Source organism: Morone saxatilis, unplaced genomic scaffold (assembly GCF_004916995.1).
Source record: "Morone saxatilis isolate NCDOM2014 unplaced genomic scaffold, NCSU_SB_2.0 Contig19, whole genome shotgun sequence".
NCBI classification, from domain to species: Eukaryota; Metazoa; Chordata; class Actinopteri; family Moronidae; genus Morone; species Morone saxatilis.
The window spans coordinates 4297078-4314602 of NW_023339751.1; the positions used below are offsets into that span (position 1 = coordinate 4297078).

General features: G+C 41.2%; 2 protein-coding genes across 3 annotated transcripts in view; one reads left to right on the plus strand and one right to left on the minus strand.

Annotated features, from left to right (window-relative positions):
• cdh23 (cadherin-related 23) overlaps window positions 1-17525 on the minus strand; it is a 160986-nt gene that overhangs the window by 19457 nt on the left and 124004 nt on the right. For both annotated transcript variants that reach the window (XM_035663405.1, XM_035663404.1), the window contains 9 exons: window positions 16864-17012; window positions 16388-16523; window positions 15492-15880; window positions 15005-15106; window positions 14857-14859; window positions 14545-14694; window positions 13673-13801; window positions 13224-13352; window positions 12849-13076 (listed from right to left, as the gene is read on the minus strand). In XM_035663405.1, coding sequence (XP_035519298.1) covers window positions 12849-13076; window positions 13224-13352; window positions 13673-13801; window positions 14545-14694; window positions 14857-14859; window positions 15005-15106; window positions 15492-15880; window positions 16388-16523; window positions 16864-17012 — 1415 coding nt within the window. The remainder of the gene's footprint in view (window positions 1-12848; window positions 13077-13223; window positions 13353-13672; window positions 13802-14544; window positions 14695-14856; window positions 14860-15004; window positions 15107-15491; window positions 15881-16387; window positions 16524-16863; window positions 17013-17525) is intronic.
• vsir (V-set immunoregulatory receptor) lies at window positions 274-11882 on the plus strand. The gene is made up of 7 exons (XM_035663406.1): window positions 274-570; window positions 6497-6904; window positions 7199-7249; window positions 7340-7450; window positions 7689-7716; window positions 8217-8392; window positions 10252-11882. Exons 1-7 carry the CDS (start codon window positions 483-485, stop codon window positions 10287-10289), a joined length of 900 nt encoding a protein of 299 aa, XP_035519299.1. The 5' UTR covers window positions 274-482; the 3' UTR covers window positions 10290-11882.

The following is a 17525-nucleotide window of genomic DNA, read 5'->3' on the forward strand; positions in this document are numbered from 1 at the left end:
GCCTGTAAAACCACCTTTATAATCTCTTTTATGGTTCAAGGCTTTCTCAGCTTGTGTTTGAAAAATTATAATCATTAACCGAATATCTTTATCTTTGCTAAATCAAATTTGACCATCCATCCTTGTAAAATGTATCTGGCATGTACTCCATCTTTGTGGAAGAAGTTTTTATGTGTACTAGTATGGGGGTGTGGCACAGAGAGTAAGGGAGAGAGAGAGGCAGGAGAGAGACTGACAGTAAGGGGAGGAGCCTCGCCTGCATGTATCACGCTGTGGTTGCCCTACAAAGTTCAGAAAGATCAAATCATCTTGGAGGCAAACTGACGGGGAACTGTCAACCAACTCACTGCGTTTCGGTATAAAGCTGAAAGAATTTGTTCAATTTAAGATTGAGGGGAGAAAAAAGTTTAACACAGGCTATCTGTAGAGTTAGTTCACTTCAGTCTGAGTCACACTGTTCTGCAGTCAACATCCAGACAACCATGGAGCGGGGATTACCCTGTCGGACATCACTTTGGGGGAAGAAGCTCTTGCTTTGGTTATGCTCTCTTCTGGTTTGCATTGATGCAGGTAAGCACGAAAAAAAAAAACCCTACTGATATCCATCCTGTTGTTTAACTGGCTCATCCAAGTCTCCGGGCGTGTGTGAACTTGTTGACAGTTTTCTTTTAGTGACAAACCCATCGACTGAATTACATCAGTACAATAGTCTTTCAACTCAAGTCAGTTTGACACACGCAAAGTGACAGCTTAAATCCGGTTGTTAGTCTGACTGTTTAACGCACCCATGCCATCAATTGACCTTTTCAACAGGAACTTAATGTAGGCTATCTGAAGAGTAACGTTACATAGGGGGGGTTCAAAAGTTTATAGGACAGGCCTAATATAGCCTGTAAATTCACTCTGTTTTACAGCACAGAAACTTTTCTTTTTCCAGACTCACAAGGCTTTTGCTGTCAAGCTGTGGAGATTTTATCTTTTTAATAACAGAAAATGCGTGTAGGCGGTTCCCGACCTTGACGCACATCTTTGTAAAAACAAATTGCAGATATGGAAGTTATTTTATTTTAAATGCATGTTGTCTTCTGGGTAATCTGTTTTTTGTTGTTGTTTTTTTGTAGTTTAAAGCCTTTCAGACTTAGTTTGTTGCTGCTGTCGTTTTGAGACAGAACATCTGGTGTGAAGCTGTTTTAAAGCCCCTCCCATGGGATGTAGTGGAGTGTAAATCTGCTGTACACTCACCCTCTATAACATAACCGCAAATTAAACAGTGGCCGTTGACGTTTTTAGACTGACGAGTCTTAAAATATCCAGAAATGTACACAACCTGGAGAACATACAGAAAACGACATTGGGAAAACAATCCGTGCGCTCTGTGCGCCTGTGCAGGATGAGTTTGGTGTCCTAGGCATCCAGTGATAGGCTATAACCCCCGACTGAAAAAAGTTAATATTACATGTTCACAGAAATTCCGTGTGTATTCATGGGATCTGTAATGCAATGCAGGATTTTTGGTTTTGCTTGGAGTTTGGGCTACCTGGAGGAAACAGGACACGCAGCTGTTTACTTGGGCGCAGGCTGCTTCACTTCAAACGCCACTGAAACCAGAGGTTATCAGTTTTCGGATTTATCCGATTTATCCCAGGCCACAGGATAAGTCCGTCAAAGGCAGCTAGTGGTGTTTGTGAACCTTTAGGCTGATCGACCCTGACAAAAACATCTTTGTATATTGTTCAAAAAAGGCTTACTTTTTAAAATTTGTAGATAAGATATCCATTCAAACTAAAGTAGCCTGTTTTTTAACTCATTCATTCATGCCTATAAAACCCAAGAGGCTCCAATAAAAGACCTACTCTGCTTAAGTTTAACTTTAAGACTCCACAGTGCCCTCCCTTCAGCCCTGTTGTGTCTTCTTTGTTTGGAAGTTTCCTTCCTCTCAGCCCATGATGAAAACAGCTGTTTGTGCCACTGCCAATAATGGGTTTCTCCTCCACAAAACATGACTTGAGATAAACAGCAACAATCAGTGGCTCTTTTCCTCTCAGTCTAGATAAGCATTCAGCCCCCTATAGGACAATGGCACAGTCAGAAATGGTCAATAAACTCCACAGGATGTGATTAGTCTCTTTATGTCCCCACTACTTTCTCCTCCTGTGACAGAGCTGTGTCATGCATTGATCCCCTGTCCTAAATTAATAAATCATTATTAGGGTGCAGCGACACAGAAATGGTTTCCTCGGTCGATTTCATCAACAAGAACAGGCCTAACCAGAGAGAGACAGTCAGCAGATGTGTGGGTACATGCTGCATGTGCATGATTAATAAGAAGACAATGGAGGAGGGGGAGCTCCCGTATTCTTCTTTGATTTTGTGGGTATCACAAAGGTTAAACATATGTAGCTGAAATTGTGGTATCTGATGCTTAATATGCAGCAAGTATGACAAATAAAAAAAATTCCCAAACACCAGTTGCTTTCATGTTTCTAGTAAAGACATGTCTCCCACACGGGTGATTTTCTGAACAGTCCAAGGATACAGCATTGACCGTCACTGATAGAGCCTTGACTTCCCTTCTAGTCACATCAGCAAAAACAGCAACCTAATGTGCTTTGGCCAGTTAAGAGCTAAACTATCTTAACTATAATAGAAACAGTAGAACAATTTAAACACACTATAAAAATCACTGTAAAGGTGAAAGCATGAAAGGACCCGAAAAGAGAGAGGAAGCAGGCAAACTAATAGTTGCAAATCTTGTTCAAATTATGTAACCAGGCACGTTTAATGTTTCAAAAGTACAGAAATGCCCATTTCACCTTTCAAAATTACATTTCAGATGTAGGTAAATGAAGAAAGGATGTTGTAATAATGTTGTAAATATGTTAACGAAACTGTCTTTACACAACACTTTACTAAAAGTGTGTGAAGTACATTTAGGGGAAGAAAAAGAGGAAGATTAGGAATGTGACTGACTGCTGTACATTTTATTCAAATTACACTTGAACAAACAAGTTGATGACAAAGTACCTAAAGACACAGCAGATGACTATAATTAAATGTCATGGATCCCTGAACATGACGACCTACATCACTGACCCATAACCACTTCCTTTTACATAGGTAGAGTCACATTTATACACTTCCTATTGCTGAAAAGAAGCTTAATTCATCTGTTTGTTATGCTAGGAGCTTCAGCTGAAACTTTCCGTGTGCCTGTGTGTGTGTGTGGAGGGGCTAATCTGGGATCCTCCTGTTGGTTTCATTAACACCCTGTAATGGGATGGATAATCATTACCATTACAGTAGGTGTTAAAAAAGGTGGAGTTTGATGTGTGTGTGTATGGGGGAGCAGCCTTTGTACAAACACAGGTAGACAACTCATGACAGTAAAAGGATACCAGATTTACCAGTAGGGTATGTTCAGGAGCCTGTTTAGTATTATAGCACCTCTTCAGTACAGCAGAGTAATAAAATATACTCTCGCAGTAGCAGTTCAAATAGTTTAACTTGGGGTAATTTAAGCACATATGAAGACATGTTTAATTAATTCACATGGGCTGTGCTGTCTGAATGTAAGAAAGCTGTCAGAGGCAACATGTCCTAAACAGGTGGCATTCAGGCTTAAAACAAAAGAGTGCCTGTTTCTGGGCCCTGAGGGGCTATCAGGATTCTGAGAACAGAGATCAGAGAAGGAAACTTAGATCTATAGTGGAGCCAAAACACAGATGTCTGGTGTATACAAGTGACAGAAATCCTGTCTGTACCAAACGGAGCAAAGCTTGCCGTCTGTTTTTACCTGGTTGCAACCACATCAAGACAGCTCAGATAGTGCTGACACTGTGGTAACACCACCCAGTTGGCACCTAATATGCTTTAAATATCATATTCATTGTCTCTGAAACTATTTTACAAAGGTCTGGTCTTGTCTGTAAGCCATACCTCAAATGTTTGATGTGAATAATTTTCCCAGCTTGTAACCTTGTAATAATCATGTTCTGCCTCTCAATCAGGCAAATGTTGGACTTACATGTACATTTTACAAAAGAAACTGCCACTCCATTGCCAGAAATCCATCTCCACTAGTGCAAATGGGGTTGTCAAAAAGAAGGGCAGGGAGGAAGGCAGGGCGGGTGTGAAATAGGAGAGGAGAAGGGCTTCCCCTCCCATTGTCCCACCATGCAGGCAGGAACAGCCGTGGGGGCAACAGTTTCGCTTTAATCACCCTCCCTGCTCTTCCTATTGCTTTTCCTACCACACAATGGCTAGTGTGGAGTTCAGTCGCACACACAGGAACATGGCACATACCTTGTACTCTATGACACTTACACAGGATGCACACATTCTGAATATACAAACATGCACAGCTAATCAAACAGCAAAGGTTGTTGGCTGGTCAGCTACTGTATTTCCCGTACAGCAGAGGGGTAAACCAACCACTTAACACCGCTTCTGACTATACTAAAATAATTTATGTGCTTCCTCATTTACGCTCTGCCTGACTGTTGCATGTGTTGCCCCCTCAGTAAAGTAGTGGTAGTAGATAAAGACAGCCAATAGTTAGTTCATGGTTAAATCCACAATGAATCGTGCAAAGCTGCTGTTCCACTGCTCTCTATGGGTTTAAACTTTCAAGCATGTTGCATTCTAATTTGTGAAGTAACAGCATGTGTTTTGCCTTTGACGGCAGATGGAGAACACCTGCAGCGACATTATTACTGATCGGGGCGTGGACAGAGGTGCAACCTGCTTGAAAATTTTAACTCAAAAGAGCCGTGCAGCAGCTGTAGCCCTTCAAAATCATTTAAAGCATTAAGGAGCCAGACAGGGGGAGGGAGTGGGAGGAGTGGGTGCAGTGTTCGCGTGCCTGGACCACTCAGGAAGGAAGTCCACTCCTCAAATCCTGGCACCGACCAGTGTGTGTTTGGAGGTTGACTGGTGATATGTGTTCCATGGACCCTCTGCAACAATACACACTTTGCATGCTCTTTCAGTGCAGTCCACCCCCACACATAGGTGTAAATCACATGCACCTTCCTGTCTTCTTTGCAGCATTCTTGGTTGCTAAACCAAGCACAGACAAACCACCACAGTTACAGACAAATGGTGGTTATGATCTGCTAGAGAGTGACAGAGTTGAGAGTACATGCTAGATATACTGTATGGGAGTCACTCATTATGTGTGAACTATGGCATGTGGGGGCATTGTATTGGGGGTGGTAATGTATAGCAAGGTTAAGAGAGTGGCATTACATTGCTTAGCCTGGGGATATGTTTATTTTGTTGTGTTTTTGCAATGAAATAATAATTCAGAGCGCACATTAAAGAGTTTGTCTTTTCGTGCTTTCCACTCCTGCACTACAGAAGTCAGAACAGGATGTGGTTGAAGGCAGCATGCAAGAAGGAGAACGCTTTATGCAATATGTAAAGAAACGTCTCACAGCTGTCTTTTTGGTTTCCTGAATGTACATAAAAGGTATGTGCTCAGATAGGTGTTAGTGCACACTATACTGAGAAAGAAAGGGCTATTTTACAGCACTAATCAGTGTATAATGCAGAAATTAAACAGAAGAGAAGTGAGATTTCTACACTTTCCCTAGTTTAAGAGATGTCACATGAGGTCTTGTATATATTGGCTAGTATCCCTCTCTCTGTAGCTGTCTGAGAGGAACAGGCAATTTGACTCCCACAGCAGACTATGTACTATCTCTAACCACAGTACACAAATATGCAGAACAAGAAAAAAACAGTGGTAGCCAAAAATGCACAAAAACCAGGAAGCATGTAGCGTGCAGAAATAGGGCATGGCAAATAGTTGGACTTCAGCTTTAAATCCATATTGAGATTGGTAGCTATAATTAGTTTTTTGCACTGTGGTTATTTGTTTTGGGACTGTTGGTACCAGGCAGAAACCGCATCCCATTTAACTTAAGATAACAAATAATTTAAATAGAACTGTGATTTACCATGCAATTTCCTGCTTGAATATATTATCTTTTGATATTAGGGTTATACCCTTATGAAACTTTACTCTCGTAAATACCCAAACAAATAAAAGACACCTATTATTTTGCAAGGAATATCATTATGTACCTTCATTAGCATAAATAATCTATATTATTATTTAAATATTGGCTTCTATATTTCACTCTTTTAACTTTGTTTTGTTGCAGTTGCTAAATATGATTGTTAGCTGTCATTGCCATCAAAGTTCACATGTGATTTTTTTTTCTTCTAAAGATCTTCCTCTTTCCTTTGGTTTTCATTGTCACCTGTTATATAAAAAACTCTGCTCAGGCATACAAACCCTGGAAAGGCAAACCCTAACCACAACCATAACACAGAATCTTTATAAACTTTAGTATATCAGATTTCAGACTTTAGAATATCAGGTTTACTAAAGTTGATAAAAAAAATAGGTGTGTGTTTACTAATTTTCTAAAGTTGATAAAACTGTTTTATGTGTTACCCACATTCTTCCATACTTGTCTTTTCTCTCTAGCTAAAGGCGAGATGTCCCACACTCACTCCACACTGGGTGTTTCAGCCCCCCACCTGTACTATACCTGTCCAGAGGGTACCACTGTCAAACTGGTGTGTAATCACAGAGGTACCGCCTTGCACAACACGGATTTATTGAGGCGTGTCTGGCTTTTCACGCCCCACAGTGACCAGCACTGTATGGCACGGATGGGCCCACGTCATACTAATGGTCATTCCCAAGGCAGCCACAGCTTGCCAGGGTTGCAATTTGGATTTGCAGAGCAGGACTTCTGGGTGGTTCTGCAGAATGTGACCTACGCTGACCAGGGTCGCTACTGCTGTATGATCCAAGATATCCAGGTGGATCATAAACACGGCACCTTGCTGCAGAAACCCCACAGCCACATTGTTCTCCAAGTTACACCACGTAAGGACATCAAATATATGGGTGTGATGGGTTAACTGGCGGGGGAAGATGTTAACTTATATCAATCATAGTGTCTTTTGCAAAGTTGTTAAGTAGGACAAGATCATCATGTTGGTTTCCTAAATTCTAAGTAATTTAGTCTATGAGTGCTCTTTGTGGTCTATGGCTTTGTGCATAAATATTATATGCTCAGGTGGATGACAACTGTTGCATTAACCAGACAGAAACCTAAACAGATACTACATTGTGATACACTGTATGTGAGGAAAAACTGTATTTCTATTTTTTTTTCAGCGAGAAATGGATCTCAAGAGTGCACTATCTGGGATCCCACGCCACCTGGAGGTATGTCACCTTATTCAAGCCTTCATAGCCAATGGATGACTGGCCATTTATTCCATTTATTTAACTCAGTCTCTCTTGTTGCTTCCCCAGGCTCTGTGCCAGTGGCCTTGGCCGTAGCAGCCTGCATCTTGGCTCTGCTTTCTCTGCCTCTTATCCTGGTGCTTGTGTACAAACAGAGGGAGAACGCCCAGTCGAGCAGACGTATGTATAACTGATATGCACAAACAAGCACACACATTAATTTCCATGTCCAAACTATGGGTCAAATATAAATCTCTCACACTGAGTTTCTCATAGTGTTTTGTCTGACACACATTTCCTGTCAGTGAGGTGAATTAACTGTATTTCACACAGTAGGAAGCACATTCACACTCTATCTGTGGTGTTCCACTGTTTCAATTCATTCACAATGGCCCATTTCCCATTTCCTCTTTCCCAGGTGCACAAGAGCTGGTGAGGATGGACAGGTACGTTTTCCCACAGTCTGTCAGGCAGCTGACTACATAGAGCAGCTTCAAAACACAGCTGCTCTTTTGAATAATAATTCTGTGTACATGGATATTCTACAGTGTAGAGGCGACAATATGTCTTATACAATAGGCTCTTTTCAGCAAAACAACCTGATTAGGCCAAAACGTGTTACAGCTCTGCTGATGATTCTTATCAACTTTTGTTTACTAATGATCTACATATAGCTTTAAAACATCAATAAAGGACTACTACATTAATTTGGACACATAACCTGAATTACTGTACAACAAAAAGGACTTATGCCCAGAACACTGGTGGTCTTTACTTGCCTTTACACAATATACTGAATATTTGTTGAATACAAAAGTGACAGACGTAAAGCATCTAAATGTCTTGAGCAACACATGAAGTTTGTTGGGTCATATCAGCAACATCTTACTCATCTGGATTCTTCTCTTTTTTGTGTATGTGTCTATCTGTGTGTGTGTGTGTTCAGTGAGCCTCATGGCCATGAAAACCCCGTGTTTCTTGGGGGATCACCACAGATTAAGACCCGCACCGTGTCTCAGATCATGACCAGGCAATCCTCAGAGACAGGGCGTCACTTGTTGTCTGAGCCAGGAACCCCCCTTTCTCCTCCTGCACATGGGGACGTATTCTTCCCAGTAGAAGGTAGGACACACACAAAACTATACATCCTGACATGACAGCAACTCATACTTCAGGGCACACACTGTTCACGCAAAGACAGATCAATTGATAGAATGGACATACAGTAGGATAGGAGACAATAGCTATCTACAGATTAAAGATGCTTATTATTAAATCACTCAGCACAGGCTGGGACATACCCTCTAAGCCATTCTCCATTTTGTTCATCTTTTGCCCTTTAACCTGGCTCAAGTCTCTTTCTGACCAGCACTATAACACAAAGAAAGCACACTATGAGTTATCTCAGTCTCAGGGGACTTAATTTACATAGCTAAGTGGGTGCCTTTCAGTTTAGGAGTGAGTGTGCATTACATCCATTGGTAGATCATGTCTTATTAACTACATTCTGAATGCACACACCTGAGTCACTTAACATTCCCATTCAATACACAAATGATGTACAAAAGTACTTAAGTAGTGGCACGTAAACTGTATTGCACAAGGACATCTGTTGTAGTTCTGGAAATTTCAAAATGTTCAGTCAGTATGGTAAAAACTTATGCAATCAAAGAACAAACAAGCCTGTACGTCTTCTGAAACATCCTGCATGTGGGGGAGGTGTTGGTGGAAGGTTGCTCACATACTTGTGCAAAATTGCACGCTCACATTCAATAACAGCTGGGTTGAGTCTGATGAGTCTGAAAAAATATTCGGTGTAGGGAGTTTAATTTCTCTCCCCCACACAACTGAAACCAGCTCCTTATGCTGTCATCATCTGAATTCTTCTCTTGCCTCCTTCACAAGTCATTCTCCACCCATCAGCACTCTCATTTAACACTAATGGCCCCTTCAGTCGTTCTCTCTGACTCAACTTGAAATACTGAAACATTAGTTACGGTGAAGGGGTTCAATCCTGAGTGTTTTTCTACCGATTCCCGAGGCACCTGTGCAGACATTCCAGGCATACTGAGGTGGATTGCCCCGTTTCCTGGCAGCACCGTCTATGACGCTATAGGGAAAGGCCAGAACCAGACAAAATCCACCCTAAAAAATCACATATATCATTTCTATGACCTTGAACAGTTTAGTGTGCAAATATGGGCAAGTGGAACCTGTACTGGAGGTTCTCCATTGACAATATGCTGTATGTGAGAAGTGACAAGCATAAACAAGTTAAAACTGGGCCACCCCCACTAAGTGAGACCTAATTGAGATGCTAGAAAATAGAGCATAAATAGAATTCTGATGTTGTCTCTAGAAGGAAACCTCTGCTACAATAAGTGACAGATTGAAACCTCTGCTTCTTGATTGTGTCTCAGATTACAGCTAGGTTTTTTTCTTTAGAGAAAGACACAAATATTAATAAATCTAAAATCCTAGAAAAACCCAAACCATATCGTACACCTTTCTCAAGGTGGATTTTCCCCTCCAGAGCTCATTTCCTTCTGTCATCTACAAACAATATGCCTGGTTTGAGGTTTAGTGTTACATGGATAAAAGCTACACTTCAGCTTTCCTCTTCATCTTTTTTGGCCTGCTGACCTTCAGCTGAGTGGAATTTAACTAACAGCAGTTCCCTCTTATCTTCAACATGGCGCAACCCAGACTCGAGGCCTCTTTGTTCCCTTTTTTAATGGGTTTCCAGTGAATCATATCTTATTCTAAGAAATCTATCAGTGTACAACTTGTGGTTGTGAAAAATAAATTCTGATCTGAATTTTGCGCATGATGTACACATTGAAACGTACAAACCCTCTCATATCTAAATTTCCACATATCAGCACACAGATATAAAATGTGAAAATTGTGCAGGTTGATACAGGTGGATTACCTGCTATCATTTCTATGCTCTCACTGACCTGCACTGTTCTCTTTTCCAGACACCATCCCTGAGTCTCCAGACTTCATGCAGGTTTAAAGGGGGTTGAAACCTCATTCATCGTTCTAACTGCTGATCTGGAGACAGCCCTGCAACTCTCTTCCTCTTCTCTCTGCCTCCAGAGTGATGATGCCCATATCAGCTGTCTCACAATAACCTCTGCTGAGATTGTCGTCTGTACATTGTCTGGACCGCAGGAGGGAACGGACTGTGTTTTTTTTTTTTTTAAACAATTTCCACCTGCAACAACAGCTGGAGGCCAAAAGCAAAGTTTTGGTTGTGAGCACTTGTGTTGTGAGAGGGGGGTAGGTTTGTGTGCGACATTCCATCAAAACGCTGACAATAGCTTGTGGACCAACAGATGCCCGTTGCTTGAGAAGAGCCCATAGTGTTAAGGGTGGGGGTTCCGCAATGTGCAGGCGTGCCACGTTTCTATGGCTTTCACACCTACCAACTATGGTGCATTTACTGGTATGGTTTGGTTCATTTAGGCTGGTGTGCAGTCTGTAATTCAAACAATGTCCAGTGAAAGGGTTATCTTTCAGTCCATGTGGACACAAAATGGAGTGTAATTAAAACACAAGTGTACATGTATCTTTTTCTCTTTTTAACCAAACCACAGGTGTGAAAGTGACCTAAGGCTCTCTCTCATCCCTTTCATTGTAGTAAAGTGCTTGAGTAGCTTCATACCAAATGAGGCTCAATCATTAGAGAAGTCCCAATATTCTTGTACAAGTCATTTGTTTTTATAGCATTATTACACTGTTCCTCTGAATCATTTCCACTTGACCTCTGCTTCTTTTCTCTTCCCTCTTTGGTACCTCATTTACTGTCAGCTCTGTGGCTCTAAATACTCTCCTTCCTTCCTGTATTGTCAGAAACGCAGCATTTTGCAGTGGCCTTAAATATATTCACAAACTGCTGAAAAGTGCAGTAAGTTTTTTGATGATAGTTAGGATGTTTTTCATGTACAGTTACATATTGAAGAATAAAATCTTTATTGATTTTCTCCTGAATGTAGCCTAATAGATTGTTGTAATTAAAAAAACACCTTCATAAAACAGTTTAACCACTGCCATCTCAACACTGTTTTTGTGAATCCTTTTCAGATTTCTTTTGTTTTCATGTACAGTACCTTGATTTAATTTTTGAGATGTATACATTAATGTTCATTAGTTTTTTTTGTGCATGCAATGGGATGTTAATAAGTAAATAGAGTGACAGAAAATGGGAAGTGATTGCAATGATATTGTTAGCAATTGTGGGAAACCACTCTTGTTTTTTCATATTGAGGTAAAACGTGTACAGCAGCAGAAATCAACTCCAAGCGATGTGTAGCAGCTCTCTAGGACAGGGTATTGTGTATGTATGTTAAGATTTGAATACTTTTATAAGTACCAAGATCAAACCGAGATTCTTTTCAAATGCGCCTGTGTGTGTGTGTGTTCACAAATTTTGTGTTCTGGTGTAAGTGTGTGTGTGTGCGCATTTGGATCTGCATCTGTATGTATGTTTTGTGTTTTAGACTGTAAAAAGCTTGTATTAGACATAGACACAGTTTGTTCTGCGTATTGCATTTAACTTGTCCCTCGTTCTAGCTTGTATAATAAAATGGTGCTCTTAAACCTTAAAGCCAATGTGTCTTGTCTTTGAAATCATTGTTCCTTTAAACTGGCAGGTATCCAAAACTATCACTACAGAAGGACGTGCTGCACTTGCTGCCTAGGGAGCCATTACAGACGGAACAAGGTTGTTCCACATGTGCGCCTCTAAGATGGTGCACACCAGAGGGATTGAGGAGAAAAAATTATAAAACAATCTTAGTATCTTGTTTCAAATGTTTTATGAGAAGAGATGGAGAGCTAGATAGGAGAGGAAGCCTGTTGCTAGCCATTTCCTCTCCCCAGTGCCTTTTCTGCACTCTTACATTAGCTGTTTATATGTTGCATTAGCAGGAGCTGCATTTATATAAGTTTGTACTACCTACATCTTACTGTGTGACCCAGAGGAACAAAGTAAAAAAAAAAAATTCAGGCCACATTGAGTTCAACAGCAACTGTCAAGCAATGCATGTACATGTGACACATACAATACATACTATCTCATGTTGTGAGTGCACAAACACATTTTAATATGCTTTTGATGCTACAGATATTGCTAAACAGTCTTGTTCCTCTTTTTGGAAATTTGACTTGTGGCTTTCCTGTTTACGAAGGTGTTTCCTGTGCATTCACAGCTGATACTCATACAGAACATCAACCAAAGACTACTTAATATACTGTGTGGGCTATGTGAAGACAGAAGGTCTTGTTATGTGTCATACCTAACTTGTACTGGATCTTGGCTTAAGGGAGGTAGACATAGTCCCCACAAAAAGTACAACTTGCAGGTACGATTGTTTATAGTACAATGATCAAAAGAGGGCTTTGTAACAAGATGAGATGCTGAATCCGAAAAATTCAAATCACCATGAACATATCAGATTACATTTACACCCCTAGAGGTCACTCTAGGGGTGGTTATACTGCATGAAGTAGTATGTTGAGATAGAAATAGCTGAGATAATGTTCTACAGCTGCTGTTCCTATCCTATCTTACCGAAAGAGGTGGCGCACCATCGTCCTCCACAGTGACAATGAGTCGGTACTCTTGCTGGCGCTCTCTGTCAGGAGGGGCTGGCCGTGTCACCATCTCTCCAGTCACGCGGTCCATGCGGAATGTCAGGTCCTGGTTTCCAGCAGTGATGTAGTAAAACAGCATGGCGTTGGGACCAATGTCTCGGTCGGTAGCCATCACACGGAGGACTGAAGTACCACCTCCAACATTCTGCAATTTACATTATAAAAGAAGCATCATTATTGATTGCTCATGGTAGAATAAACACAAACCTGTGACCGAATATTTGTTTAAATCTTAAGGACGTAAGGATAAGATGAAAATCATGCTCAATGTGATGTGCGAATACATCCCTACCTCACTTATGCTGACATTGTAGCCCCTCTGGCTTTCAATAACAGGTGCATTGTCATTGATGTCCAGGATGTTGATGGTGAGAGAGTGGTCTGTGTGTCTGGGAGGTGAACCATTATCGATGGCACGCACCTGTAACAACATACACGTGCACCGGTGTGTACAAGTCTAACCATACATTTGGACAAAAGGCATACAATCACATAGGTAGATAATAGATAAGATGCAGTATGCATTAATATTTACATGAATAATATTTTGATATGATTGGATCATTCAAAACCTAAATAATGGGAATCACGTGACTATGGTATAACACACAACACGCAATCAGATTATTTTGCGGTGAGGTAAGATATCGAGTCAGGGTTGTGACATAAATGTATAATGAGTCATATAGATCCTGTAATGTGGTGAAAGATGTCATAACTACATGCAGTTTGCTGCCTGACCTTCAGTAGGTAGCGGTCTACCGATTCTCTGTCCAGGGGAGCATTGACATAAACCTCCCCATAGGTGTGATTCACTGTCTTGATCTTGAAAACATCCTCCATGTTGCCTGCCACCAGAGTGAAATTGACCTGAGAGAGAGTAATGAGTCAGAATAAGACAAGGAGAAAGGTGAAGGGATAGACAGAGAGTGAAAGAACGGAAATATTACACTATAACAACAGCTTTGTTTCACTTAGAATCATAAAGTCGACCATAATGTATAAATAGTTGAAAGGTTGTGTTTGGCTGTGCAGGTTCTAAATCTTAAATAAATCACAGCACATGCCAAAGAATCAGTAGGGAGCATAGATAAGACCCCCACGGCGTAACAGAACCAAGAGCAAACAGACAAGAAATTCCACTGAATTCTTCATTAAAAAAGAAAGTTTAAGAAATCATAACTGAGAGACAGGAGTGGGCTGGGCTAGTGGAGAGAAAAACTAGCACGAGCAGAATAACAAAAAACAACTAACGCTGTTAACAACAATGAGTAGCAGTCTATGGTGTGAATAGTAGTCAGGAGAAAAATGCATTGCTTGCAACTTTAGTGAACCACTATCAGTAGACGTAAAACTGAGGCAAGCTTCATTTGACCTACAGTACTGTAATCTGCTGAAGTAAAATACTCATATCATATAAAAAAGGAACATAAACCAAAATGAGTCAAACATAACTTGTAAATGTCATATTCAGTGCTTTGACGCCTGGTAACTAATAGGTGACATTGATCGGTAATGTTTAAGTACCACATGTACGATCTTCAAACTTTGGAGATTTTTTTTAATCTCTCAGAGTGAGAACGTGTTTTTCCATCTTTCTTCTTTATTCTCACCAGTCCATTTAATCCAGCATCTTTGTCCCTTCCCAGCACTACTGCCACTTTTTTCCCCATGGCTGTGTTTTCTGCGACGGCCACTGAAGTATCAGATGTGATGTCAAACTCTGGGCTGTTGTCATTCTCATCCAGAATAGTGATTGAAACCTGTCAAGACATATGATCAAATGTAATCCGGCAATCCATAACTTGCCAGACTGATGCAATACTTACCTTTGAGATGAAGCCAATAACCAGAACATAACAATACTAAGATACCGCAGATGAATACATTTTCATTTTGCCTTCAAAAAGAACAGCAAGTCTTACCTTCTGCACTTCCAATGAGAGATGCAATGAATAAAAGAGGAATGCCATTAAGTTTTCTATAACAGAATAGACATGACACACACTGTGTTATATAGAATGTTGTACAGGTAAAGAAAGATAAATGAACACAATTCAGAATGAAGCATACCACAGTGGAGTCCTTTTTAGGTCCTCCATCATCAGCTACAACAGTCAAGGTGTACATATCTCCCCTCTCTCTGTCCAGCAGGCCTGTCACTGTGATACGGCCCTGAAAGACCACACATATCAGCATACATCTCCACCTCCACAGAGATTCCATACAAGATAGAAATTGTCCCAGTGTGACCGATGAGGAGCACGGATAGAACTAGAGAAAGACTGACGTGTCATAAAAATCAACAACAAAAAATCTCCATTTCTCATCTATCAAAGGAATCAAATGACTTCAAAGCAAACAAGCTCTTTGATCAGCTTACAGTCATGCAGCAACAAGAGTGCTATCTTAAATCACAGAGGAAGAGGTGTTATTGAATCACACTGTGGTTAATGGATAAAACATATTTGACAGAAGGTGGGTGTAGTCTTTGAAGTGTACAAAGAAGATGCATGTACATTGTGCTCACATCATCAGTGACCTTTCCTCCACAACTCACCGTGACGCTGTCTATCTTGAAGAGGGCCAGAGCTGCAGGTGACGTGTCAGGGTCGAAACGGTAAGTCAACTGGTTCAAGTTGTCGGCCGACTTGGCCTGCACCTGGACCACCTCTGTCCCCGTGGCGATGTTCTCACGCAGCGAAGCCTCATAACCGGCAGAGAAGAAGGCCACGGCCTCATCCAGCTCATTAAGTAAAGTGACATAGACGGTGCAGAAGCCTCGGTGAAAAGGTGTAGCCTGGTCGGTGGCCGAGACATTCATCAAATAGGTGGTCTTGGTCTCATAGTCCAGGTAGTCCACAGTGGTTACCAAGCCAGTGCTCACATCCACCTCAAACTTGCGGTCTGAGCCGGACACAAGGGCGTAAGCGACGGCTCCACCATCACCTGAGCAGGGAGAAGGGGGGTGATTGTTAGGGAAAGCTTACAATAAATAAAACCTTTTAACATACATTGAAACTATAGTTACAACATGCAAACAGAAGTCCTGTTGTGTTTATTTCAGTTTCAGATCTAATGTTTTGGAAAATGCATGTCACAGCACCAGATGCGTCATATGGTTCCCTAAGAAAGACTTAACATCATGGGAAGTGAATAGAGGAAGTCTGTACTGTGGAGCAGAAGTGCAGATTTAAATGCCCATTACAGTGAACACTTGTAACATAACAAGGTAAAAAAAAAAAATAGGTTAAGTGATTTTATATTCTACATTGGAGTGGCACCCACTAGTGTAAATGTTGGTGACCTGCAAACAATCGACTTGTGCCAGCAGAGCAGAAGTGGAAAGCTTAAAGCCACAGTCAGCTGAATGTCTCTTTCTGTTTTGAACAAGGTTGAATAAAACCTGATACTGAAGGGTCGACAACAAGAACTGACTCTAACAACTGGACTCACCAGTGTCAGGATCTGTGGCACGCACCACGATTACAGAGGTGCCAATGCCAGCGGTCTCCCGAAGGCCCAGACGGTTGTATTGTTGCTGAGTAAACACTGGCACCTCGTCATTGGCATCGTCCACATATATGATCACCTGCAGGGGAAGACGTGTGCATCAACTACACATATCAACTTTAAGGAAAACAATCTTTGGGAAAAGGTCTTTGTCATTTTATCTTTTAGGCAATGAGACCAAAGACATAAATATTACATATCCTGACTGGATCCTCCATGAAGTCCACATTTTTCGACTGTCCATTTTTAAAAGATAGCCTGTTGTTCCTTAAAGGTATAAATCCTCATGCTCTATAATATAAAGAACAAACTAATTCTACATACAGCAAGCTGCACATTAAGCATGAATTACTGGGATGAATCTTGCATATGTTACAGCATCTTCCCCATCCCCCTACAGCTACCCTCCTCTTTCTCACCCTCACGGAGCTCCTCATGCTGCCCTCGTCACTGTTGTAGGCTTCCACTTCCAACACATGGGAGCTTCCGGTTTCTCTGTCCAGAGCCCTGAGGCCTCTTGTCACCAGCCCGGTCTGTCTGTCGATGCTGAACAGATTGTTGCTGTTCCCTGCATGCATGCATTCACAAACAGGAGCACACACACACAGACAGAAAGAGAGAGGGAAAGTGTCTCAGCACGGACTTGTATGTACATTTTAACAAAACATTTAATCTAGTCTTTGGGTCTAGATAATTTCATTTGCTTCCAAAGCAAATTAACTTGTTTAAAGAACCTGTCATTACTAGTATTTTCCCTATGATAAGAGCTGCCCTATACATACTGGCATTGGAAACAAGCAGAATTATCATACCTGTTCATTGACAGAATTTTAACACAAAAGCTTGAATCATTAAAATTATTTCTTGGAAATTGCTCTTGTTGACTATTTTTTTTAGTATATTTTTTGGGGCTTTTATTGCCTTTATTATAGTGACAGCTGAAGAAAGACAGGAAAGTGGGGCAGAGAGAGGGGATGACACGCAGGAAAGGGCCGCAGGTCGGATTCGAACCCTGGGCCGCTGCAGCAAGGACTCAGCCTCGGTACATGGGTCGCCAGCTCTACCCACTGAGGTAACCGGG